This window comes from Petromyzon marinus, chromosome 70 (assembly GCF_048934315.1).
Source record: "Petromyzon marinus isolate PM22_M1 ecotype Great Lakes invasive population chromosome 70, UKy_Petmar_22M1.pri1.0, whole genome shotgun sequence".
NCBI classification, from domain to species: domain Eukaryota; kingdom Metazoa; phylum Chordata; class Hyperoartia; order Petromyzontiformes; family Petromyzontidae; genus Petromyzon; species Petromyzon marinus.
The window spans coordinates 5,821,395-5,846,083 of record NC_133736.1 but is presented as its reverse complement, the minus strand read 5'-3'; the positions used below and the strand labels follow the sequence as shown (position 1 = coordinate 5,846,083).

General features: G+C 51.1%; 1 protein-coding gene across 1 annotated transcript in view; it reads right to left on the bottom strand.

Moving 5' to 3' along the window:
* The window catches only part of LOC116958045 (uncharacterized), a 229,044-nt gene extending 204,602 nt beyond the window's left edge, over positions 1-24,442 (bottom strand). The window contains exons 1-2 of the mRNA XM_076055229.1: positions 24,093-24,442; positions 10,332-10,580 (exon numbers count right to left, since the gene is read on the bottom strand). Of these exons, the coding sequence (XP_075911344.1) occupies positions 10,332-10,580; positions 24,093-24,363 (520 nt within the window). The 5' untranslated portion in view covers positions 24,364-24,442. The remainder of the gene's footprint in view (positions 1-10,331; positions 10,581-24,092) is intronic.
* Positions 24,443-24,689: the final 247 nt, after the last annotated feature.

Here is a 24,689-nt window from a genome sequence, read left to right as displayed (position 1 = left end):
TCATCACACAGAGACCCACAGACTCATCACACAGATACCCATAGACTCACTCACATAGAGACCCATAGACTCATCAAACAGAGACCCATAGACTCATCACACAGAGACCCACAGACTCATCACACAGAGACCCACAGACTCACCCACACAGAGACCCATAGACTCATCACACAGAAACCCACAGACTCACCCACACAGAGACCCACAGACTCACCACACAGAGACCCATAGACTCATCACACAGAGACCCATAGACTCACCACGCAGAGACCCACAGACTCACCACACAGAGACCCACAGACTCACTCACACAGAGAACCATAGACTCATCACACAGAGACCCATAGACTCATCACACAGAGACCCATAGACTCACTCACACAGAGACGCATAGACTCACCACACAGAGACCCACAGACTCACTCACACAGAGACCCATAGACTCACACACAGAGACCCATAGACTCATCACACAGAGACCCATAGACTCATCACACAGAGACCCATAGAATCATCACACAGAGACCCATAGACTCATCACACAGAGACCCACAGACTCATCACACAGAGATCCATGGACTCACCGCACAGAGACCCATAGTCTGACACACAGAGACCCACAGACTCATCACACAGAGACCCATAGACTCATCACACAGAGACCCATAGACTCACCACACAGAGACCCACAGACTCATCACACAGTGACCCACAGACTCATCACACAGAGATCCATAGACTCACCGCACAGAGACCCATAGACTCACACAGAGACCCATAGACTCATCACACAGAGACCCATAGTCTGACACACAGAGACCCACAGACTCATCACACAGAGACCCATAGACTCATCACACAGAGACCCATAGACTCATCACCCAGAGACCCACAGACTCACCACACAGAGACCCACAGATTCACCACACAGAGACCCATAGACTCATCACACAGAGACCCATAGACTCACTCACATAGAGACCCATAGACTCACCACACAGAGACCCATAGACTCATCACACAGAGACCCATAGACTCATCACACAGAGACCCACAGACTCATCACACAGAGACCCACAGACTCACACAGAGACCCAAAGACTCATCACACAGAGACCCACAGACTCATCACACAGAGACCCATAGACTCACACAGAGACCCACAGACTCATCACACAGACACCCACAGACTCATCACACAGAGACTCATAGACTCATCACACAGAGACCCATAGACTCATCACACAGAGACCCATAGACTCATCACACAGAGACCCATAGACTCATCACACAGAGACCCATAGACTCACCACACAGAGACACATAGACTCACCACACAGAGACCCATCGACTCATCACACAGAGACCCATAGACTCACCACACAGAGACCCATAGACTCACCACACAGAGACCCATAGACTCATCACACAGAGACCCATAGACTCACCACACAGAGACCCACAGACTCATCACACAGTGACCCACAGACTCATCACACAGAGATCCATAGACTCACCGCACAGAGACCCATAGACTCACACAGAGACCCATAGACTCATCACACAGAGACCCACAGACTCACCACACAGAGACCCACAGACTCATCACACAGAGACCCATAGACTCATCACACAGAGACCCATAGACTCATCACCCAGAGACCCATAGACTCGTCACACAGAGACCCATAGACTCACAACACAGAGACGCACAGACTCACCACACAGAGACCCACAGACTCATCACACAGAGACCCACAGACTCACCACACAGAGACCCACAGATTCACCACACAGAGACCCATAGACTCACTCACACAGAGACCCATAGACTAACTCACATAGAGACCCATAGACTCATCACATAGAGACCCATAGACTCATCACACAGAGACCCATAGACTCACCACACAGAGACCCACAGACTCATCACACAGAGCCCCATCGACACACCACACAGAGACCCACAGATTCACCACAGAGAGACCCATAGACTCACTCACACAGAGACCCATAGACTCACTCACATAGAGACCCATAGACTCACCACACAGAGACCCATAGACTCATCACACAGAGACCCATAGACTCATCACACAGAGACCCACAGACTCATCACACAGAGACCCACAGACTCACACAGAGACCCAAAGACTCATCACACAGAGACCCACAGACTCATCACACAGAGACCCATAGACTCACACAGAGACCCACAGACTCATCACACAGAGACCCACAGACTCATCACACAGAGACCCACAGACTAATCACGCAGAGACCCATAGACTCACCACACAGAGACCCACAGACTCACTCACACAGAGACCCACAGACTCATCACACAGAGACCCATAGACTCATTCACATAGAGACCCATAGACTCATCAAACAGAGACCCATAGACTCATCACACAGAGACCCATAGACTCATCACACAGAGACCCACAGACTCATCACACAGAGACCCACAGACTCACACAGAGACCCAAAGACTCATCACACAGAGACCCACAGACTCACCGCACAGAGACCCATAGACTCATCACACAGAGACCCATAGACTCATCACACAGAGACCCATAGTCTGACACACAGAGACCCACAGACTCATCACACAGAGACCCATAGACTCACACACAGAGACCCATAGACTCATCACACAGAGACCCATAGACTCACCACACAGAGACCCACAGACTCATCACACAGAGACCCATAGACTCATCACACAGAGACCCACAGACTCACACAGAGACCCAAAGACTCATCACACAGAGACCCATAGACTCAAACAGAGACCCACAGACTCATAACACAGAGACCCACAGACTCATCACACAGAGACCCACAGACTAATCACGCAGAGACCCACAGACTCATCTCACAGAGATCCATAGACTCACCGCACAGAGACCCATAGTCTGACACACAGAGACCCACAGACTCATCACACAGAGACCCATAGACTCATCACACAGAGACCCATAGACTCACCACACAGAGACCCACAGACTCATCACACAGTGACCCACAGACTCATCACACAGAGATCCATAGACTCACCGCACAGAGACCCATAGACTCACACAGAGACCCATAGACTCATCACACAGAGACCCATAGTCTGACACACAGAGACCCACAGACTCATCACACAGAGACCCATAGACTCATCACACAGAGACCCATAGACTCATCACCCAGAGACCCACAGACTCACCACACAGAGACCCACAGATTCACCACACAGAGACCCATAGACTCATCACACAGAGACCCATAGACTCACTCACATAGAGACCCATAGACTCACCACACAGAGACCCATAGACTCATCACACAGAGACCCATAGACTCATCACACAGAGACCCACAGACTCATCACACAGAGACCCACAGACTCACACAGAGACCCAAAGACTCATCACACAGAGACCCACAGACTCATCACACAGAGACCCATAGACTAACACAGAGACCCACAGACTCATCACACAGACACCCACAGACTCATCACACAGAGACTCATAGACTCATCACACAGAGACCCATAGACTCATCACACAGAGACCCATAGACTCATCACACAGAGACCCATAGACTCATCACACAGAGACCCATAGACTCACCACACAGAGACACATAGACTCACCACACAGAGACCCATCGACTCATCACACAGAGACCCATAGACTCACCACACAGAGACCCATAGACTCACCACACAGAGACCCATAGACTCATCACACAGAGACCCATAGACTCACCACACAGAGACCCACAGACTCATCACACAGTGACCCACAGACTCATCATACAGAGATCCATAGACTCACCGCACAGAGACCCATAGACTCACACAGAGACCCATAGACTCATCACACAGAGACCCACAGACTCACCACACAGAGACCCACAGACTCATCACACAGAGACCCATAGACTCATCACACAGAGACCCATAGACTCATCACCCAGAGACCCATAGACTCGTCACACAGAGACCCATAGACTCACAACACAGAGACGCACAGACTCACCACACAGAGACCCACAGACTCATCACACAGAGACCCACAGACTCACCACACAGAGACCCACAGATTCACCACACAGAGACCCATAGACTCACTCACACAGAGACCCATAGACTAACTCACATAGAGACCCATAGACTCATCACATAGAGACCCATAGACTCATCACACAGAGACCCATAGACTCACCACACAGAGACCCACAGACTCATCACACAGAGACCCATCGACACACCACACAGAGACCCACAGATTCACCACACAGAGACCCATAGACTCACTCACACAGAGACCCATAGACTCACTCACATAGAGACCCATAGACTCACCACACAGAGACCCATAGACTCATCACACAGAGACCCATAGACTCATCACACAGAGACCCACAGACTCATCACACAGAGACCCACAGACTCACACAGAGACCCAAAGACTCATCACACAGAGACCCACAGACTCATCACACAGAGACCCATAGACTCACACAGAGACCCACAGACTCATCACACAGAGACCCACAGACTCATCACACAGAGACCCACAGACTAATCACGCAGAGACCCATAGACTCACCACACAGAGACCCACAGACTCACTCACACAGAGACCCACAGACTCATCACACAGAGACCCATAGACTCATTCACATAGAGACCCATAGACTCATCAAACAGAGACCCATAGACTCATCACACAGAGACCCATAGACTCACACAGAGACCCATAGACTCATCACACAGAGACCCATAGTCTGACACACAGAGACCCACAGACTCATCACACAGAGACCCATAGACTCATCACACAGAGACCCATAGACTCATCACCCAGAGACCCACAGACTCACCACACAGAGACCCACAGATTCACCACACAGAGACCCATAGACTCATCACACAGAGACCCATAGACTCACTCACATAGAGACCCATAGACTCACCACACAGAGACCCATAGACTCATCACACAGAGACCCATAGACTCATCACACAGAGACCCACAGACTCATCACACAGAGACCCACAGACTCACACAGAGACCCAAAGACTCATCACACAGAGACCCACAGACTCATCACACAGAGACCCATAGACTAACACAGAGACCCACAGACTCATCACACAGACACCCACAGACTCATCACACAGAGAGTCATAGACTCATCACACAGAGACCCATAGACTCATCACACAGAGACCCATAGACTCATCACACAGAGACCCATAGACTCATCACACAGAGACCCATAGACTCACCACACAGAGACACATAGACTCACCACACAGAGACCCATCGACTCATCACACAGAGACCCATAGACTCACCACACAGAGACCCATAGACTCACCACACAGAGACCCATAGACTCATCACACAGAGACCCATAGACTCACCACACAGAGACCCACAGACTCATCACACAGTGACCCACAGACTCATCATACAGAGATCCATAGACTCACCGCACAGAGACCCATAGACTCACACAGAGACCCATAGACTCATCACACAGAGACCCACAGACTCACCACACAGAGACCCACAGACTCATCACACAGAGACCCATAGACTCATCACACAGAGACCCATAGACTCATCACCCAGAGACCCATAGACTCGTCACACAGAGACCCATAGACTCACAACACAGAGACGCACAGACTCACCACACAGAGACCCACAGACTCATCACACAGAGACCCACAGACTCACCACACAGAGACCCACAGATTCACCACACAGAGACCCATAGACTCACTCACACAGAGACCCATAGACTAACTCACATAGAGACCCATAGACTCATCACATAGAGACCCATAGACTCATCACACAGAGACCCATAGACTCACCACACAGAGACCCACAGACTCATCACACAGAGACCCATCGACACACCACACAGAGACCCACAGATTCACCACACAGAGACCCATAGACTCACTCACACAGAGACCCATAGACTCACTCACATAGAGACCCATAGACTCACCACACAGAGACCCATAGACTCATCACACAGAGACCCATAGACTCATCACACAGAGACCCACAGACTCATCACACAGAGACCCACAGACTCACACAGAGACCCAAAGACTCATCACACAGAGACCCACAGACTCACTCACACAGAGACCCACAGACTCATCACACAGAGACCCATAGACTCACACAGAGACCCACAGACTCATCACACAGAGACCCACAGACTCATCACACAGAGACCCACAGACTAATCACGCAGAGACCCATAGACTCACCACACAGAGACCCACAGACTCATCACACAGAGACCCACAGACTCATCACACAGAGACCCATAGACTCATTCACATAGAGACCCATAGACTCATCAAACAGAGACCCATAGACTCATCACACAGAGACCCATAGACTCATCACACAGAGACCCACAGACTCATCACACAGAGACCCACAGACTCACACAGAGACCCAAAGACTCATCACACAGAGACCCACAGACTCACCGCACAGAGACCCATAGACTCATCACACAGAGACCCATAGACTCATCACACAGAGACCCATAGTCTGACACACAGAGACCCACAGACTCATCACACAGAGACCCATAGACTCACACACAGAGACCCATAGACTCATCACACAGAGACCCATAGACTCATCACACAGAGACCCATAGACTCATCACACAGAGACCCATAGACTCATCACACAGAGACCCATAGACTCACAACACAGAGACCCACAGACTCACCACACAGAGACCCACAGACTCATCACACAGAGCCCCATAGACTCATAACACAGAGACCCACAAACTCACCACGCAGAGACCCACAGATTCACCACACAGAGACCCATAGACTCACTCACACAGAGACCCATAGACTCACTCACATAGAGACCCATAGACTCATCACATAGAGACCCATAGACTCATCACACAGAGACCCATAGACTCACCACACAGAGACCCACAGACTCATCACACAGAGACCCATCGACACACCACACAGAGACCCACAGATTCACCACACAGAGACCCATAGACTCACTCACACAGAGACCCATAGACCCACTCACATAGAGACCCATAGACTCACCACACAGAGACCCATAGACTCACTCACGCAGAAACCAATAGACTCACCACACAGAGACCCACAGACTCACCACACAGAGACCCACAGACTCATCACACAGAGACCCACAGACTCACCACACAGAGACCCATAGACTCATCACACAGAGACCCATAGACTCACCACACAGAGACCCACAGACTCACTCACATAGAGACCCATAGACTCACCACACAGAGACCCATAGACTCATCACACAGAGACCCATAGACTCATCACACAGAGACCCACAGACTCATCACACAGAGACCCACAGACTCACACAGAGACCCAAAGACTCACACAGAGACCCACAGACTCATCACACAGAGACCCATAGACTCACACAGAGACCCACACACTCATCACACAGAGACCCACAGACTCATCACACAGAGACCCACAGACTCATCACACAGAGACCCACAGACTCATCACACAGAGACCCACACACTCATCACACAGAAACCAATAGACTCACCACACAGAGACCCACAGACTCATCACACAGAGACCCATAGACTCACCAAACAGAGACTCACAGACTCACCACACAGAGACCCACAGACTCACCACACAGAGACCCACAGACTCATCACACAGAGACCCACAGACTCACCACACAGAGACCCACAGACTCATCACACAGAGACTCATAGACTCATCACACAGAGACCCACAGACTCACCACACAGAGACCCACAGACTCATCACACAGAGACCCATAGACTCATCACACAGAGACCCACAGACTCATCACACAGAGTCCCATAGACTCATCACACAGAGACCCATAGACTCATCACACAGAGACCCATAGACTCATCACACAGAGACCCACAGACTCATCATACAGAGACCCATAGACTCATCACACAGAGACCCATAGACTCATCACACAGAGACCCACAGACTCACCACACAGAGACCCACAGACTCACCACACAGAGACCCATAGACTCACCACACAGAGACCCACAGACTCATCGCACACAGACCCACAGACTCACCACATAGAGACCCACAGACTCACTACACAGAGACCCACAGACTCATCACACAGAGACCCACAAATTCATCACACAGAGACCCATAGACTCACCACACAGAGACCCACAGACTCATCACACAGAGACCCACAGACTCACCACACAGAGACTCACAGACTCACCACACAGAGACCCACAGACTCACCACACAGAGACCCACAGACTCATCACACAGAGACCCACAGACTCACCACACAGAGACCCACAGATTCATCACACAGAGACCCACAGACTCACCACACAGCGACCCACAGACTCACCACACAGAGACCCACAGACTCACCACACAGAGACCCATAGACTCATCACACCGAGATCCATAAACTCATTACACAGAGACCCACAGACTCATCACACAGAGAATCACAGACTCACCACACAGAGACCCACAGACTCACTCACACAGAGACCCACAGACTCATCACACAGAGACCCACTGACTCACCACACAGAGACCCATAGACTCATCACACAGAGACCCACAGACTCATCACACAGAGACCCACAGACTCACCACACAGAGACCCACAGACTCACTCACACAGAGACCCACAGACTCATCACACAGAGACCCATAGACTCACCACACAGAGACCCATAGACTCATCACACAGAGACCCACAGGCTCATCACACAGAGACCCACAGACTCATCACACAGATACCCACAGACTCACTCACACAGAGACCCATAGACTCACCACACAGAGACCCACAGACTCACTCACACAGAGACCCATAGACTCATCACACAGAGACCCATAGACTCATCACACAGAGACCCACAGACTCACCACACAGAGACCCACAGACTCATCACACAGAGACCCACAGACTCACTCACACAGAGACCCATAGACTCACCACACAGAGACCCACAGACTCACTCACACAGAGACCCATAGACTCATCACACAGAGACCCATAGACTCATCACACAGAGACCCACAGACTCACCACACAGAGACCCACAGACTCATCACACAGAGACCCACAGACTCACTCACACAGAGACCCATAGACTCATCACACAGAGACCCCTCCCGACGTCTCACCAACGTTGGCCCTCCGAACGCATCTCGACCTCCCGCGGGCATTGCCGTGACCCCCACCCTCACCCCACCCCCGGGGTTACACGGAGACGCGGAGGGGATGGAGGCACGGGCGGAGGCATGGGTGTAGGGATGGAGAGACAGACGGAGGCATGGGTGGAGGGATGGAGAGATGGATGGAGGTATGGGTGTAGGGATGGAGAGACAGATGGAGGGATGGGTGGAGGTATGGGTGTAGGGATGGAGGGATGGGTGAGTGGAGGCATTGGGTGTAGGGATAGAGAGACGGATGGAGGGATGGATGGAGGGATGGGTGTAGGGATAGAGAGACGGATGGAGGGATGGATGGAGGGATGGGTGTAGGGATAGAGAGACGGATGGAGGGATGGATGGAGGGATGGGTGTAGGGATGGAGAGACAGACGGAGGCATGGGTGGAGGGATGGAGGGATGGATGGAGGGATGGGTGTAGGGATAGAGAGACGGATGGAGGGATGGAGAGATGGGTGTAGGGATGGAGAGACGGATGGAGGGATGGATGGAGGCATGGGTGTAGGGATGGAGGGATGGGTGGGTGGAGACATGGGTGTAGGGATAGAGAGACGGACGGAGGGATGGATGGAGGTATGGGTGTAGGGATGGAGAGACAGATGGAGGCATGGGTGTAGGGATGGAGGGATGGGTGGGTGGAGACATGGGTGTAGGGATAGAGAGACGGATGGAGGGATGGATGGAGGGATAGAGAGACGGACGGAGGGATGGATGGAGGGATAGAGAGACGGATGGAGGGATGGATGGAGGGATAGAGAGACGGACGGAGGGATGGGTGGAGGCATGGGTGTAGGGATGGAGAGACGGATGGAGGGATGGAGGGATGGGTGTAGGGATGGGTGATGGATGGAGAGACAGACGGAGGGATGGATGTAGGAGAGACAGGCGTAGGGCCCTGGGTGGTAGCCATGGCGCTGTGGGTGGTAGCCGTGGCACTATGGGGGGTAGCCGTGGGTGTTAGTGGGGGGGGTAGCCGTGGGTGTTAGTGGTGGTGGGGGGGGGGGAGGGTGGGTTGTAGCCGTGTGCACCTTCCTTCTCCTCTTTGTGCAGGTGGATGCCCGACTTGATGGGGCAGCACAACACCTCGTGACACTTGGTGCAGAAGGAAGCGTTGCTTGCTCCATCGTCATCCTTCTCCGCCTCCTTCCCCGCCTCCTCCTCCTCCTCCTCCTCCTCGCCACCGCCTCCTCCGCCTCGTCCGCCTCCTCCGTCGTCGCCCCCCGCGTCCGCCTGCAGTGCCGTGTACTCGGGCTTGGCTGACGAGGCATCGCCCAAAGCTGGGGACAAAGACAAAGGTGCAGCGTTGGACTTTGAAGGAAGTTTTTTTGGTTTTTTTCCACCCCCAACATTTATCAGTTGGCGAGCCTTAACACTACCCGGCTTCGCCCGGGACTTGGATTCGCCACGCCCGGCCGCGAATTTTGTTTGAGGCTGAGTCGACCTAGGGGAGAGGCCCAGGACTAGGGTTGCGAACGATGGAGAGACAGACGGCGGTGGCGGTGAGCGGGGATCGAACTCGCTGGGTCGCCGGGTTCGTAGCGCGGCGTGCTAACCACTACACCACAATGCGTTACACTTACACAACAACAACAACAACAACCGCCATTCACCACTAAGTGGCGATGACGTCACCACGACACTTGTGCCAGGCTATGTGCACCCTGAGGCCACGTGAAGTGTCGAACGCCCGCTGGCAGGAGGTCACGGGGCAGACCCAGGTGCCACGGGTCGACTGACTGAGATGACTGGCTGATGCACCACCTGTGCCCCCTACTGTGCCAACCTGCTGTGCTTTAGCACACAAAGATAAAGACAAAGATCCCCCATATAGCCTGTAACAGACTGTAGGGGCAAGTGCTGTTAGCGAGCACCTATGAAGGCCGGAACGGTACACGAGGGGGTGGGTGGCCAGCACCACGCCCGACCGCCTTTGTCTCCCCAGTGGCGATGTTTACACACCGCACCAGGTACTCGTTTGAGGCTGAGTCGACCTAGGGAAGGCCCGGGACCGGTTCAGAAAATCGTCACTGGTGTTGGCCGTGAGCAGGAATCGAACCCGGGTCGCCAGGTTCATAGCGCAGCGTAGCGCTAACCGCTACACCACCGCTCCCCACACACACAGACACACACACAGACACACACACACACAGATACACACACAGACACACACACAGACACACACAGACAGCGCGCTAACCGCTAGGCCACAATGCGTCACGCTTCCACGTGCGAGGGTCACGTGACAGATGTGACGTCACAGCTCACTTGCCGTGCAAAAAAAATGCATTATTGAGCTCCCCCCCCCCTCCCCCCCTCTAAAAAAAAAGTTTATTTTTTTTAAGTGTTGCATGGTGTACAGTCTGGAAAGTACCCACATGGCAAATTTCAAGTTTGTTGCATGTCGGGAAGTAGGCTAAACATTTTGAACAGTCGCACGCACAATCACAACTTTGCCAATATGGAGATTTGCCCTGTGAGCCATTCGGCTCTCGACTCGCGTGCAATCGCAACAAAACAACAAAAACATGAACAAGGAAACATCTTATATATTCTTAGTTTTTTTCGGTAAAGTCACAGATGACCGTTTGAGTTACGGTCGAAACGTCGTGAGAATTTTTTTATTGTTTTATATATTTTTTTTATTATTTTCTTGTTTCTCTTCAACGTGACTTTACCGAAAAAAATAAAAAAAATATGAATTACTGCGGTCACGAAAGCTTCAAATCAAAATTTAAGGAACACGTCTTAACGCGGCTACTACGGGCAAACAGAAAACATCCAGGGGGGGGAAATCAAAAAGGGGCAGCAGCAAAACCTTCCAGGAAAAAGCACCACGTGTGAACGTCTGAGCACGCAAAAAAAAAATTCCCGGTGGCAACGCGAGTCGGACAATAACAGCCGCAACTGAGATCAAAGTCATCAGGCCTAACTCTTGAACTAACAACGAACGAACGAACGCGGCTGAACAGAAAAGTTTTCAAAGGCACCCAAAATAAAAGCTGCAGCAACAATGTTGACGGTGATCACAGGAACCGCCATTCAAATTTAACAATAAGCGACGTATATAGGTAGAACACGTGTACGGCCAAACTTTGCAGCCACAGCTGGCTACACGAGTCGCTCCATAACAGCAGGAGCATCAGTAGCAGTGTCAACGTTTTTTCAATGCACCCTTAACGATCAGTCGCACTATAATCAAAAGTCAAGATCATGTTTCGATTGAAGGCTTTCGTGACTGCAAGGATTCATCTTCTTTGGTTCTTTCGGTAAAAGTCACCACCACGTAGAATGAGAATAAAATCATAAAATAACACGATAAAATTCTCACGGCCGTTTCGGCCACAACACAAGTGGCCTTCATCAGGTGAAGGGACGAAACGTCGTGAGAATTTTATTGTGTTATTTCATGTTATTATTTTGATTCTCACTCAAGATCATACTTTGCAGCGGTCATCCGGAGCGAGACATTTTACTTGATTTCAGGCCACTCTGAATAACAGTGGCAGCTAGGGGTGTACAACTCCTCTAGAGCGGTTTTGAGTGAAGATCTCACGGGCAGTGTGATCCAAGTTGCAGGTTATTGGCGATGGCATTCCAGACCCTGGGGGCATCAACAGCAAAGGCCCTTCCTCCGGTTTTTTTGTACGGCAATAGGGGAATGTGACGCTGGTAAAATGAGCGAAGACCCGAGGTCAAATTTGTTCCTCGAAACAGAGAGGAGATCCAGCAGCAGGTAGTCTGCGGATTTTTTTTGTAAGTACATCGTGAATAAATAAGGTCTGGTGCACAGGCCGTCGAACTTTAAGGGATGTTAAGTTTGACCCAATGTAGAGATCTCAGTGGCGAGTCCTGTATGGGCAGTTCAATGCAAATCTCAAGGCCGAGTGATACATTGAGTCAAGCTTCTTCAGTACAGTACTTGGGGCTGATTTATACACGATGTCACAGTAATCAAGTAGAGGCAGTGTGGTAGCTTTTTATCAATTCCAAGCGGAACATTGGGGAGAAGCAGTGCTTGTGTCGATACAGAAAACCAATTTTTTATTTTGTATTTTTACCAATATAATCAATGTGATTATGAAATTGCAGTTTTGAATCAAAGGTGACCCCAAGATACTTATAGATCTTGACTTTCTCTATTCGATGATTATTTAAGTAAAATAATTGGGGGGGGGGGAAATGAACTTCCTGCTTTAGTCCTGGTGAGAAGCATAGCACCTTGGTTTTTGGAGGTATTCAAGGACTAGTTTTAAGAGCAACCAGCTGATGTTGCAGTTTGTTGAAATCACCCTGGAGCTTAGCAATCACGTCATCCGGAGAGCGGCCAGCAGTAATCAGCATCGCGTCATCCGCAAACAGATTGACCCTGGAATGATCCGGGTCAGTGCCCAAGCCATTGGACATAAAGAGAGAACAAGAGAGGGGGCCGAGGATGGAACTCTGCGGAACCCCCTTTCTGTTATCTTAACACCGTTTGACCTCCAACCATCTGTGAATACGATTTGGGTGCGAGAAAAGAGGTTAAAAACAATTTTGTTGTTAACCATTCTCCTACGTGTCCGGGGAAACGGAGGCAACTTCGTTTTACCAAGGGAAATTTACCCACCCGGCAGCATGACAAAACGAGGCTCAATCCTGGCTTGCTTATCTACTTCCGTCATCTGCATCACGAAGCCTCAGTCTCGGCCCAAGTCGTTGCCTCCCATCGCACCATCGGCTTATCAACTTTACCTCCCAGCCCAAGCCACGCCCCCACAATCACCATGGCTCCTCCCCCCCCCTCCCCTACCCGGCCTCCCTCCACGCCCCACGACTACTGGATAATCCCTCGTCACAGACAACTCTGAGACGCACTGAAGCGTTAATTATTATTATTTTATTTACCTACGCCGCGACTTTACCGAAAAAAACCAAAGCGTATGAATCCTTGCAGAATCACGAAAAGCTTCAAATCTGGAATGTCGTGGTCGACTGTATCAAAAGGCTTTGGACAAGCGAGGAAAAAGACTGGAGCATTACTGATTGTCATCAAGGACTACCGTGTCTGTGATTCAGAGAGTCTGATGCAGCAGATGTGGCGCGGTATTTTTTTTCCGGAACCCAGATTGGTTTCGATGCAGGAGATTGCTGTCGGACGGGAAAACTGCTAATTTGGTCGCTCAATAATTTTTCGAAAAATGTTCATCAACGGGGGGAGAAAGCAATTGAGAAAGGTCGCTAGTTATTTGGATGATCTTTAGAAGCCCCTTCGTGAAGTGGACGGACATACAGTGAGGGAAAAAAGTATTTGATCCCCTGCTGATTTTGTACGTTTGCCCACTGACAAAGAAATTATCAGTCTATAATTTGAATGGTAGGTTTATTTGAACAGTGAGAGACAGAATAACAACAACAAAATATAGAAAAACGCATGTTTTTCAAGGATTTGTGAGCTCCTCACACAATCCAGCCTGGTTAAACCCAGGATGGATCGTAGGCAGGCTAGCCTAAATGTTTCTAACCGGCGAAGATGTTCCATTAAGGGGGTCCACGTTTCACAAGCGTAGAGGGAGGGAATGACCGTGGCCGAGAAGACCTGAAGCTTAGTGTGGAGCGACAGACCAGGTAGCTTCCACACAGCTTTATGCAACCGATGAAAAGATATTGCCGCTCGACTGATTCGGAGTGAGACCTCTGCTGTTAAACTGGAGCCGGTCATAAGCACACTGCCCAAGTATTGAAAACTCTCCACTCTCTCCACAACTGCCCCATCACCGATTGGGAATTGTGGGGGTGGAGTGTCCGATGATACAAAATACCCAGGCAGGTGCTTAGTTTTGGTGGGGATGATGGTAATGCGCCCATCTCTTAGTGGCACGCTCCAGTCTCAGCAGCAGCGTCACCAACTCCTCCTCTGAATGAGCAGCTAATACCAAATCATCGGCATACATAACGTGGTTGAGCAATAGGGAGCCATCCCTTGACCGCACCCGGGCATCGATCAGCCTCCCATTACATCTGTACCAAATGGAGATTCCCCCGGTACAGCTATTGAAGGCTTCACGAACTAAGTGGTCAAAATAGATGTTAAATAATGTGGGAGCCAGAGGACATCCCTGTCGCACCCCAAGGTGTACAGGGAATGGCTCTGACTCCCGGCCGCGTAGTTTTACCCGTGCCCGCTCACCATCATGAAGGTCCTTAATGATCATGAGCAGGGGGTCAGGGACTCCAAAAGCACGAAAAACAACCCAGAGACTAGGCCTACTGATGGTATCATGGGCCTTGACCAGGTCAATAAAGCAGAGATGTAGGTCTTGTTGGAATTCTCTACACCTCTGCTGTAGCAGACGGACAGAAAATATGGCATCTGTGCAGGACCGCCTTTTCCTGAAACCGCATTGGGGCTCCACAAGCCTCTCCTCAGCGTGCCTGGCAAGGCGATGTTGAATAATCCTTGCCAGGACCTTTCCCGGCACACTGAAGAGTGAGATGCCCCTGTAGTTGTTACAGTCTGTGCGGTCCCACTTCTTAAAGAGGGGGACCACCAAGGCATCCTTCCAATCCTGCGGAACCCGTCCAGTGGTCCAGACTGTTGTTATGATGTCATATAGGGCAGTCTGTGCACAAACGCCACCCTCCCTCAGCATTTCGCTTGGGAGATCATCTCTGCCCGCTGCCTTTCCTGGTCTCAGACTCCGGATCGCCTTCAGTACTTCCTCAACAGATGGTACTTCAGCCAGCCACTCACAGGGGGTGACTTCTTCCAATATTTGAGGCACCGCAGCCTCAGCAGGGTCATCCCCACTTTGTGACACCATGTTTTCCTGGCTGAGGGGTTTCCCCACCCCCAGGACCTCACAGAAATGCTCAGCAAATCTGCAAACCTGTTCCTGGGGGTCGGAGATTGGAACACCGTATTTTCCCCTAATGATGGTAATAGGTGTGGCACTGCCGGCTACTTTTTTGATGGAGTTAAATAGAGATTTGTGATCGCGGGCCACTGAGGCACACTCCATCTCCTCAGCAACCCGCGACCACCACCCATCCATGCAGCGCCTCACGGCTCTCCGAACCTCCGAGCGAAGGCTGCGGTAAGCCTCCTCATTCTCTGACGTGGGATTCTGCAGCCGATGACAGTGGGCCTGTCGCTTTTTCTCAACCATCCTGAACACCTCCTCTGTCAGCCAGGGTCTCTGGGGAGGTCTGGACCACATACCCAAAGCAGCCATTGCAGCTGCATGAGTCACAGTCCTAAACCTCGCCTATTTACCCTCGACATCAGGAGGAGTGGGGGACGATGCCAACCGCAGCCGCAAGTTATGATTAAATTCTCGCTTGAAACTTTCATCAGATAACTGAGACCAGGCCACTTTACGTTGGAATGGGGTCCTGGGTGTACACCCACCACCGGAGCGGAAGAATGGCAGGCGCATCTTACAGATGACAAGTCGATGGTCAGAGGGCAGATCAGCTCCACGGTAGGTCCTGGTGTCAAGGACATGGGCTCGCATCCGCTTGTCCGTCACTATGTAGTCCAGCAGATGTTCTTGCTTTGACCAGGCATGCATCCATGATGTTGTGTGGAAGCGCCGATGCTGGAACAGCGTGTTAGTAATTACAAGCCCATGGGCTGCACAAAAATCTAGCAGCCTCCTACAGTTGTTATTGAGCTGATCTGGCCCATGCCCTCCATTCACTCTAAACCAGGTGCCAGCATCATGACCAACTCGGGCATTGAAGTCACCCAACAAGATGACTCTATCCCGAGGGGCCACTTTAGCCAGGACCTGTGACAGGAGGTCATAGAAGGCATCTGACTCATCGGCTTTGCCTGCATCCCTCCATGTATGTTCGTCTTCGGTGGGGGCATAAGTAAACACGACCACCACTCCTCGCCTCTGGTTGATGGGAAGGCAATCCCAAAGTAGCCTGGGGCTTACAGCTTCCCACACCTCACCGCCATGCTCCCACACCCCCTTCATTCTTTTGTTCAAAAGAAGAGCCACACCCTGTTGTTTGGCAGTCTGCTTCCCCGAGTAGAGGACTGTCCACCCCTCATGGTGGCAGGAGCCAGAACCGGTCCACCGGACATCTTGAATGCCACAGAGATTCAGGCGGTACTGGTCCAGCTCCCGACAGAGCCGTGGCAGTCTCTCCTCCGCAGTGAGCATTCAAACATTACACGTGGCCATCCATAGTGGCCTTTCGTTGTTTCTGGAGGAGCCCCGAGGGAAGATATTCAATCTCCTGGCTCTGCCAATTGGGGTTTTAGACACACACACACACATAGACATGTCTGGCCCCCCGGGGCCTCCGGCACAAGCTTATTAGTTACATATTTAAGTCGTGGTTTAGTGGTCATTTATTGAAGAATGGACACACACATAGACACACACATAGACACACACACACATACATAGACACACACATAGACACACACATAGACACACACACACATAGACACACACACACGCATAGACACACACACATAGACACACACATAGACACACAACAACCGCCATTCACCACTAAGTGGTGGTGACGTCACCACGACGCTTGTGCTAGGCTATGTGCACCCTGAGGCCACGTGAAGTGTCGAATGCCCGCTGGCAGGAGGTCACGGGGCAGACCCCGGTGCCACGGGTCGACTGACTGAGATGACTGGCTGATGCACCACCTGTGCCCCCTACTGTGCCAACATGCTGTGCTTTAGCCACCCGGCGCTCAGCTCGTTGTTCTGAGCGTCGCTCCTCTGTCCTCCGTTGTTGTTGGAGGGCGACTACCTCCAACTGCCCAGTAGCGTCCTTCACGAGCCTCCTCCACAGAGGCCAATCTTGACACCGCTGGTACCGGTCATCGGCAAGTCCACTCAAATCCACGTCCTCCTGTACCACATCACTCCATCTCTTCTCTAGCCCGTGCCGCGCCCGCTTAGCCCCCTCAATCCGGCCGAACAAAAGCTATTTCGGCATGCGGTGGCTGGGCATGCGGGCTACATGACCCAGCCATCGCAGCCTTCCCCGCCGGAGGAGCTCACCGATGGGACCTTGCCCAATAATGTGTGAGCTCCTCACACAATCCAGTCTGGTTAAACCCAGGATGGATCGTAGGTAGGCCAGCCTAAATGTTTCTAACTGGCGAAGATGTTCCATTAGGGGGGTACACGTTTCGCAAGCGTAGAGAAGGGAGGGAATGACCATGGCCGAGAAGACCTGAAGCTTAGTGCGGAGCAACAGACCAGGTAGCTTCCACACAGCGTTACCCAACCGATGAAAAGATATTGCCGCTCGACTGATTCGGAGTGAGACTTCTGCTGCTAAACTGGAGCCAGTCATAAGCACACTGCCCAGGTATGGGAAACTCTCCACTCGCTCCATAAATGCCCCATCACCGATTGGGAGTTGTGGGGGTGGAGTGTCCGATGGTACAAAATACCCAGGCAGGTGCTTAGTTTTGGTGGGGCTGATAGTAAGGCCCCACCTCTTAGTGGCACGCTCCAATCTCAGCAGCAGCGTCTCCAACTCCTCCTCTGAATGAGCAGCTATTACCAAATCATCAGCATACATAACGTGGTTGAGCAATAGGGAGCCATCCCTTGACTGCACCCGGGCATCGATCAGCCTCCCATTATATCTGTACCATATGGAGATTCCCACGGTACAGCTATTGAAGGCTTCACGAACTACGTGGTCAAAATAGATGTTAAATAATGTGGGAGCCAGAGGACTTCCCTGTCGCACCCCAAGGTGTACAGGTAATGGCTCTGACTCCCGGCCGCGTAGTTATACCCGGGCCCGCTCACCATCATGAAGGTCCTTAATGATCGTGAGCAGAGGGTCAGGTACTCCAAAAGCGCGAAGAACAAACCAGAGCCCAGGCCTACTGATGGTATCATAGGCCTTGACCATGTCAATAAAGCAGAGATGTAGGTCTTGTTGGAATTCCCTACACCTCTGCTGTAGCAGACGGACAGAAAATATGGCATCTGTGCAGGACCGCCCTTTCCTGAAACCGCATTGGGGCTCCGCAAGCCTCTCCTCAGTGTGCCTGGCAAGGCGATGCTGAATAATCCTTGCCAGGACCTTTCCCGGCACACTGAGGAGTGAGATGCCCCTGTAGTTGTTACAGTCTGTGCAGTCCCCCTTCCTTTTTAAGAAGGGGTCCCCCTTCTTAAAAAGGGGGACCACCAGGGCATCCTTCCAATCCTGCGTAACCCGTCCAGTGGTCCAGACCGTTGTTATGATGTCATGTAGGGCAGTCTGTGCACAAACGCCACCCTCCCTCAGCATTTCACTTGGGAGATCATCTCTGCCCGCTGCCTTTTCTGGTCTCAGACTCTGGATCGCCTTCAGTACTTCCTCAACAGATGGCACCTCAGCCAGCCACTCACAGGGGGTGACTTATTCCAAAATTTAAGGCACCACAGCCTCAGCAGGGTCATCCTCACTTTGTGCCACGATATTTTCCTGGCTGAGGGATTTTCCCTCCCCCAGGACCTCACAGAAATGCTCAGAAAATCTGCAAACCTGTTCCTGGGGGTCGGAGATTGGATCACCGTTTTTTCCCCTAATGATGGTAATAGGTGTGGTGCTGCAGGTTACTTTTTTGATGGAGTTAAATAGAGATTTGTGATCGCGGGCCACTGAGGCAGACTTCATCTCCTTAGCAACCCGCGACCACCACCCATCCATGCAGCACCTCATGGCTCTCCGAACCTCCGAGCGAAGGCTGCGGTAAGCCTCCTCATTCTCTGACGTGGGATTCTGTAGCCGATGACATTGGGCCTGTCGCTTTTTCTGAACCATCCTGAACACTTCCTCTGTCAACCAGGGTCTCTGCGGAGGTCTGGACCGCGTACCCAAAGCAGCCATTGCAGCTGCATGAGTCACAGTCCTAAACCTCGTCCATTTACCCTCGACATCAGGAGGAGTGTGGGACGATACCAACCCCAGCCGCAAGCGATGATGAAATTCTCGCTTGCAACTTTCATCAGATAACTGAGACTAGGGCACTTTAGGTTGGAATGGGGTCCTGGGTGTACACCCACCACAGAAGTGGTCGAATGGCAGGCGCATCGTACAGATGACTAGTCGATGGTCAGAGGGCAGATCAGCTCCACGGTAGGTCCTGGTGTAAAGGACATGGGCTCGCATCCGCTGGTCCATCACTATGTAGTCCAGCAGATGATCTTGCTTGAACGCAGCATGCATCCATGATGTTGTGTGGATGTGCCGATGCCGGAACAGCGTGTTGGTAATTACAAGCCCATGGGCTGCACAAAAATCTAGCAGCCTCCTAACGTTGTTATTGAGCTGATCTGGCCCATGTCCTCCAATTACTCTAGATCAGGTGCCAGCATCATGACCAACTCGGGCATTGAAGTCACCCAACAAGATGACTCTATCCCGAGAGGCCACTTTAGCCAGCACCTGTGAAAGGAGGTCATAGAAGGCATCTGACTCATCGGCCTTGCCTGCATCCCTCCACGGTTGTTCGTCTTCGGTGGGTGGCATAAGTAACCACGACCACCACTCCTCGCCTCCGGTTGATCGGAAGGCGAGCCCAAAGTAGCCTGGGGCTTACAGCTTCCCACACCTCACCGCAACGCTCCCACGCACCCGTCTTTCTTTTGTTCAAAAGAAGAGCCACTCTCTGTTGTTTGACAGTTGGCTGCCCCGGGTAGAGGACTGTCCACCCCTCATGGTGGCAGGAGCCAGAACCGGTCCACCGGACCTCCTGAATGCCACAGAGATCCAGGCGGTACCGGTCCAGCTCCCGACAGAGGAGTGGCAGCCTCTCCTCAGCAGTGAGCGTTCGAACATTCCACGTGGCCACCCGTAGTGGCTTTTCGTTGTTTCTGGAGGAGCCCCGAGGGTAGAGATTCAATCTCCTGGCTCTGCCAATTGGGGTTTGGCCATGAGACGTCATAGACGCCTGTCCCCCCGGGGCCTCCGGCACAAGCTTATTAGTTACATATTTAAGTCATAGTTTCGTGGTAATTTTTTGAAGGTGGAGGGGTTACCAGCCCCTCGCACCCGTCCAGAGCCCCCGTTTAGCCTCTTTGGTGGTCACAGACGCCATGAGGGGAGGAGCTAATCAAAATTGGCCCTCCCCCCACAGCACTGTCCACGACAGAGTTGCCCGTCCGGCACCGCGAGGAGGTAGGGGGTTGTTTTGCCACACACACACACACATAGACACACACACACACACATAGACACACACACACATAGACACACACACATAGACACACACACATAGACACACACACAGAGACACACACACAGACACACACACATAGACACACACACAGACATAGACACACACACATAGACACACACACAGACATAGACACACACACATACACACAGGCACATACACATAGACACACACACAGACACACACACACATAGACACACAGACACACACATAGACACAAACACACACATAGACACACACACACATAGACATACACACACACATAGACACACAGACACACACGTAGACACACACACACACATAAACACACACACATAGACACACATAGACATACACACACATAGACACACAGACACACACATAGACACACACACACACATAGACACACACATAGACACACAGACACACACATAGACACACACATAGACACACAGACACACACGTAGACACACACACATAGACACACACAGAGACACACAGACACACACATAGACACATACACAGACACATACACACACACATAGACACATACACACATAAACACAAACACACACATAGACACACACACATAGACACACACACATAGACATACACACACACATAGACACACACAGACACATAGACACAGACATAGACACACACACATAGACACATAGACACACACATAGATACACACACACACATAGACACACACACACACATAGACACAGACACACACACATAGACAGACACAAACACATATAGACACACACATAGACACACACACATAGACACACACACATAGACACACACACACATAGACACACACACATAGACACACACATACACACACACATAGACACACACACACATAGACACACACACACACATAGACACACACACATAGACACACAGATAGATAAACACATAGACACACACACATAGACACACACACATAGACACAAGCACACATAGACACACACACAGACACACACACACATAGACACACACACATAGACACACACATAGACACATACACACAAACAAACATAGACACATACACACACACATAGACACACACACATAGACACACACACACACACATAGACACCCACACAGAGACACACACACATAGACACACACACACATAGACACACACACACACATATACACACACACACATAGACACACACACACACATAGACACACACATAGACACACATACACACACACATAGACAAACACACATAGACACACACATAGACACACACGCACATAGCCACACACAGACACATAGACACACATAGTCACACACACACACATAGACACACATACATAGACACACACACACATAGACACACACACATAGACACACACATAGACACACACACACATAGACACACACACACATAGACACACACACATAGACACACACAGACACACACACATACAGTGACACACACACACACATAGACACACACATACACACATAGACACACACATAGACACACACACACGTAGACACACACACACGTAGACACACCCATAGACACACACACATAAACACACACACACACAGACACACACACACAGACACACACACACACACAGACACACAGACACACACACACACATAGACACATACACACATAGACACACACATAGACACACATATACTTAGACACACACACACATAGACACACGCACACACACATAGACACACACACACATAGACACACAGAGATACACACACAGTGAGACACACACATATAGACACACACACACAGACACACACACACACACACATAGACACACACACAGACACACACACAGTGACACACACACACATATAGACACACACACACATAGACACACACATACATAGACACACACCCACACACACACAGTGACACACAGACACACACACAGTGACACACACACACATAAAGACACACACACACAGACACACATACACACATAGACACACACATAGACACATAGACACACACATAAACACACACGTAGACACACACACCCACATAGACACACACAGACATACACAGACACACACACAGACAGTGACACACACACACATACAGACACACACACACACATAGACACACACACACAGACACACACACATAGACACACACATACACATAGACACACACACACACATAGACACACATAAACACACATAGACACACACACAAACACACACACACATAGACACACACACACAGACACACACACACACAGACACACACGCACATATAGACACACACACACATAGACACACACACACATAGACACACACATATAGACACACACATATAGACACACACACATACACACACAGTGACACACAGACACACACACACATAGACACACACACACATAGACACACACACATAGACACACACACAGACACACACACAGACACACACACATACACACACACACAGACACACACACACACACAGATACACACAGACACACACACACATAGACACACACACACATAGACACACACACACATAGACACACACACAGAGACACACACACACATAGACACACACACACAGACACACACACACATAGACACACACCAGTTTGACTTCCGGTTATGCAGCTCGACGTTCCGGCACAGACTCCTCCACCTCCTCCATCCGCGACCACGTTAGAGCCATCCTCATCATCCCCATCATCCGCATCATCATCGCCACCACCACCACCATCACACGCTCTGCTGAGCCTCCTCCTCGCCCTGGCTAGAGAGATAACTTTGCCTCTCCTCCACCTCCACCCTCCTCCACCTCCTCCTCCACCACCACCTCCACCACCACCTCCTCCTCCTCCTCCACACAGCACGGCGAGCATGGAGCGTTGCTCCCCACGCTCCCTCTCTCTCCCCACTCTCTACGGCTCTCTCCCTCGCTCTCTGTGTGTGTGTGTGAGAGTGTGTGGGGGGGGAGAGAGGGGAGACAGAGAGCGGGGAGAGAGAGAGAGAGTTGCTCTCTGCTCCTCCTCCTCCTCCTGCTCCACACACTACTCCTGACTCTCCCTCGCTCTGTGTGTGAGAGTGTGTGTGGGGGGAGAGAGGGGAGACAGAGAGTGGAGAGAGAGAGAGAGAGTTGCTCTCTGCTCCTCCTGCTGCTCCACACACTACTCCTGGCTCTCTCTCTGTGAGTGTGTGAGTGGGGAGA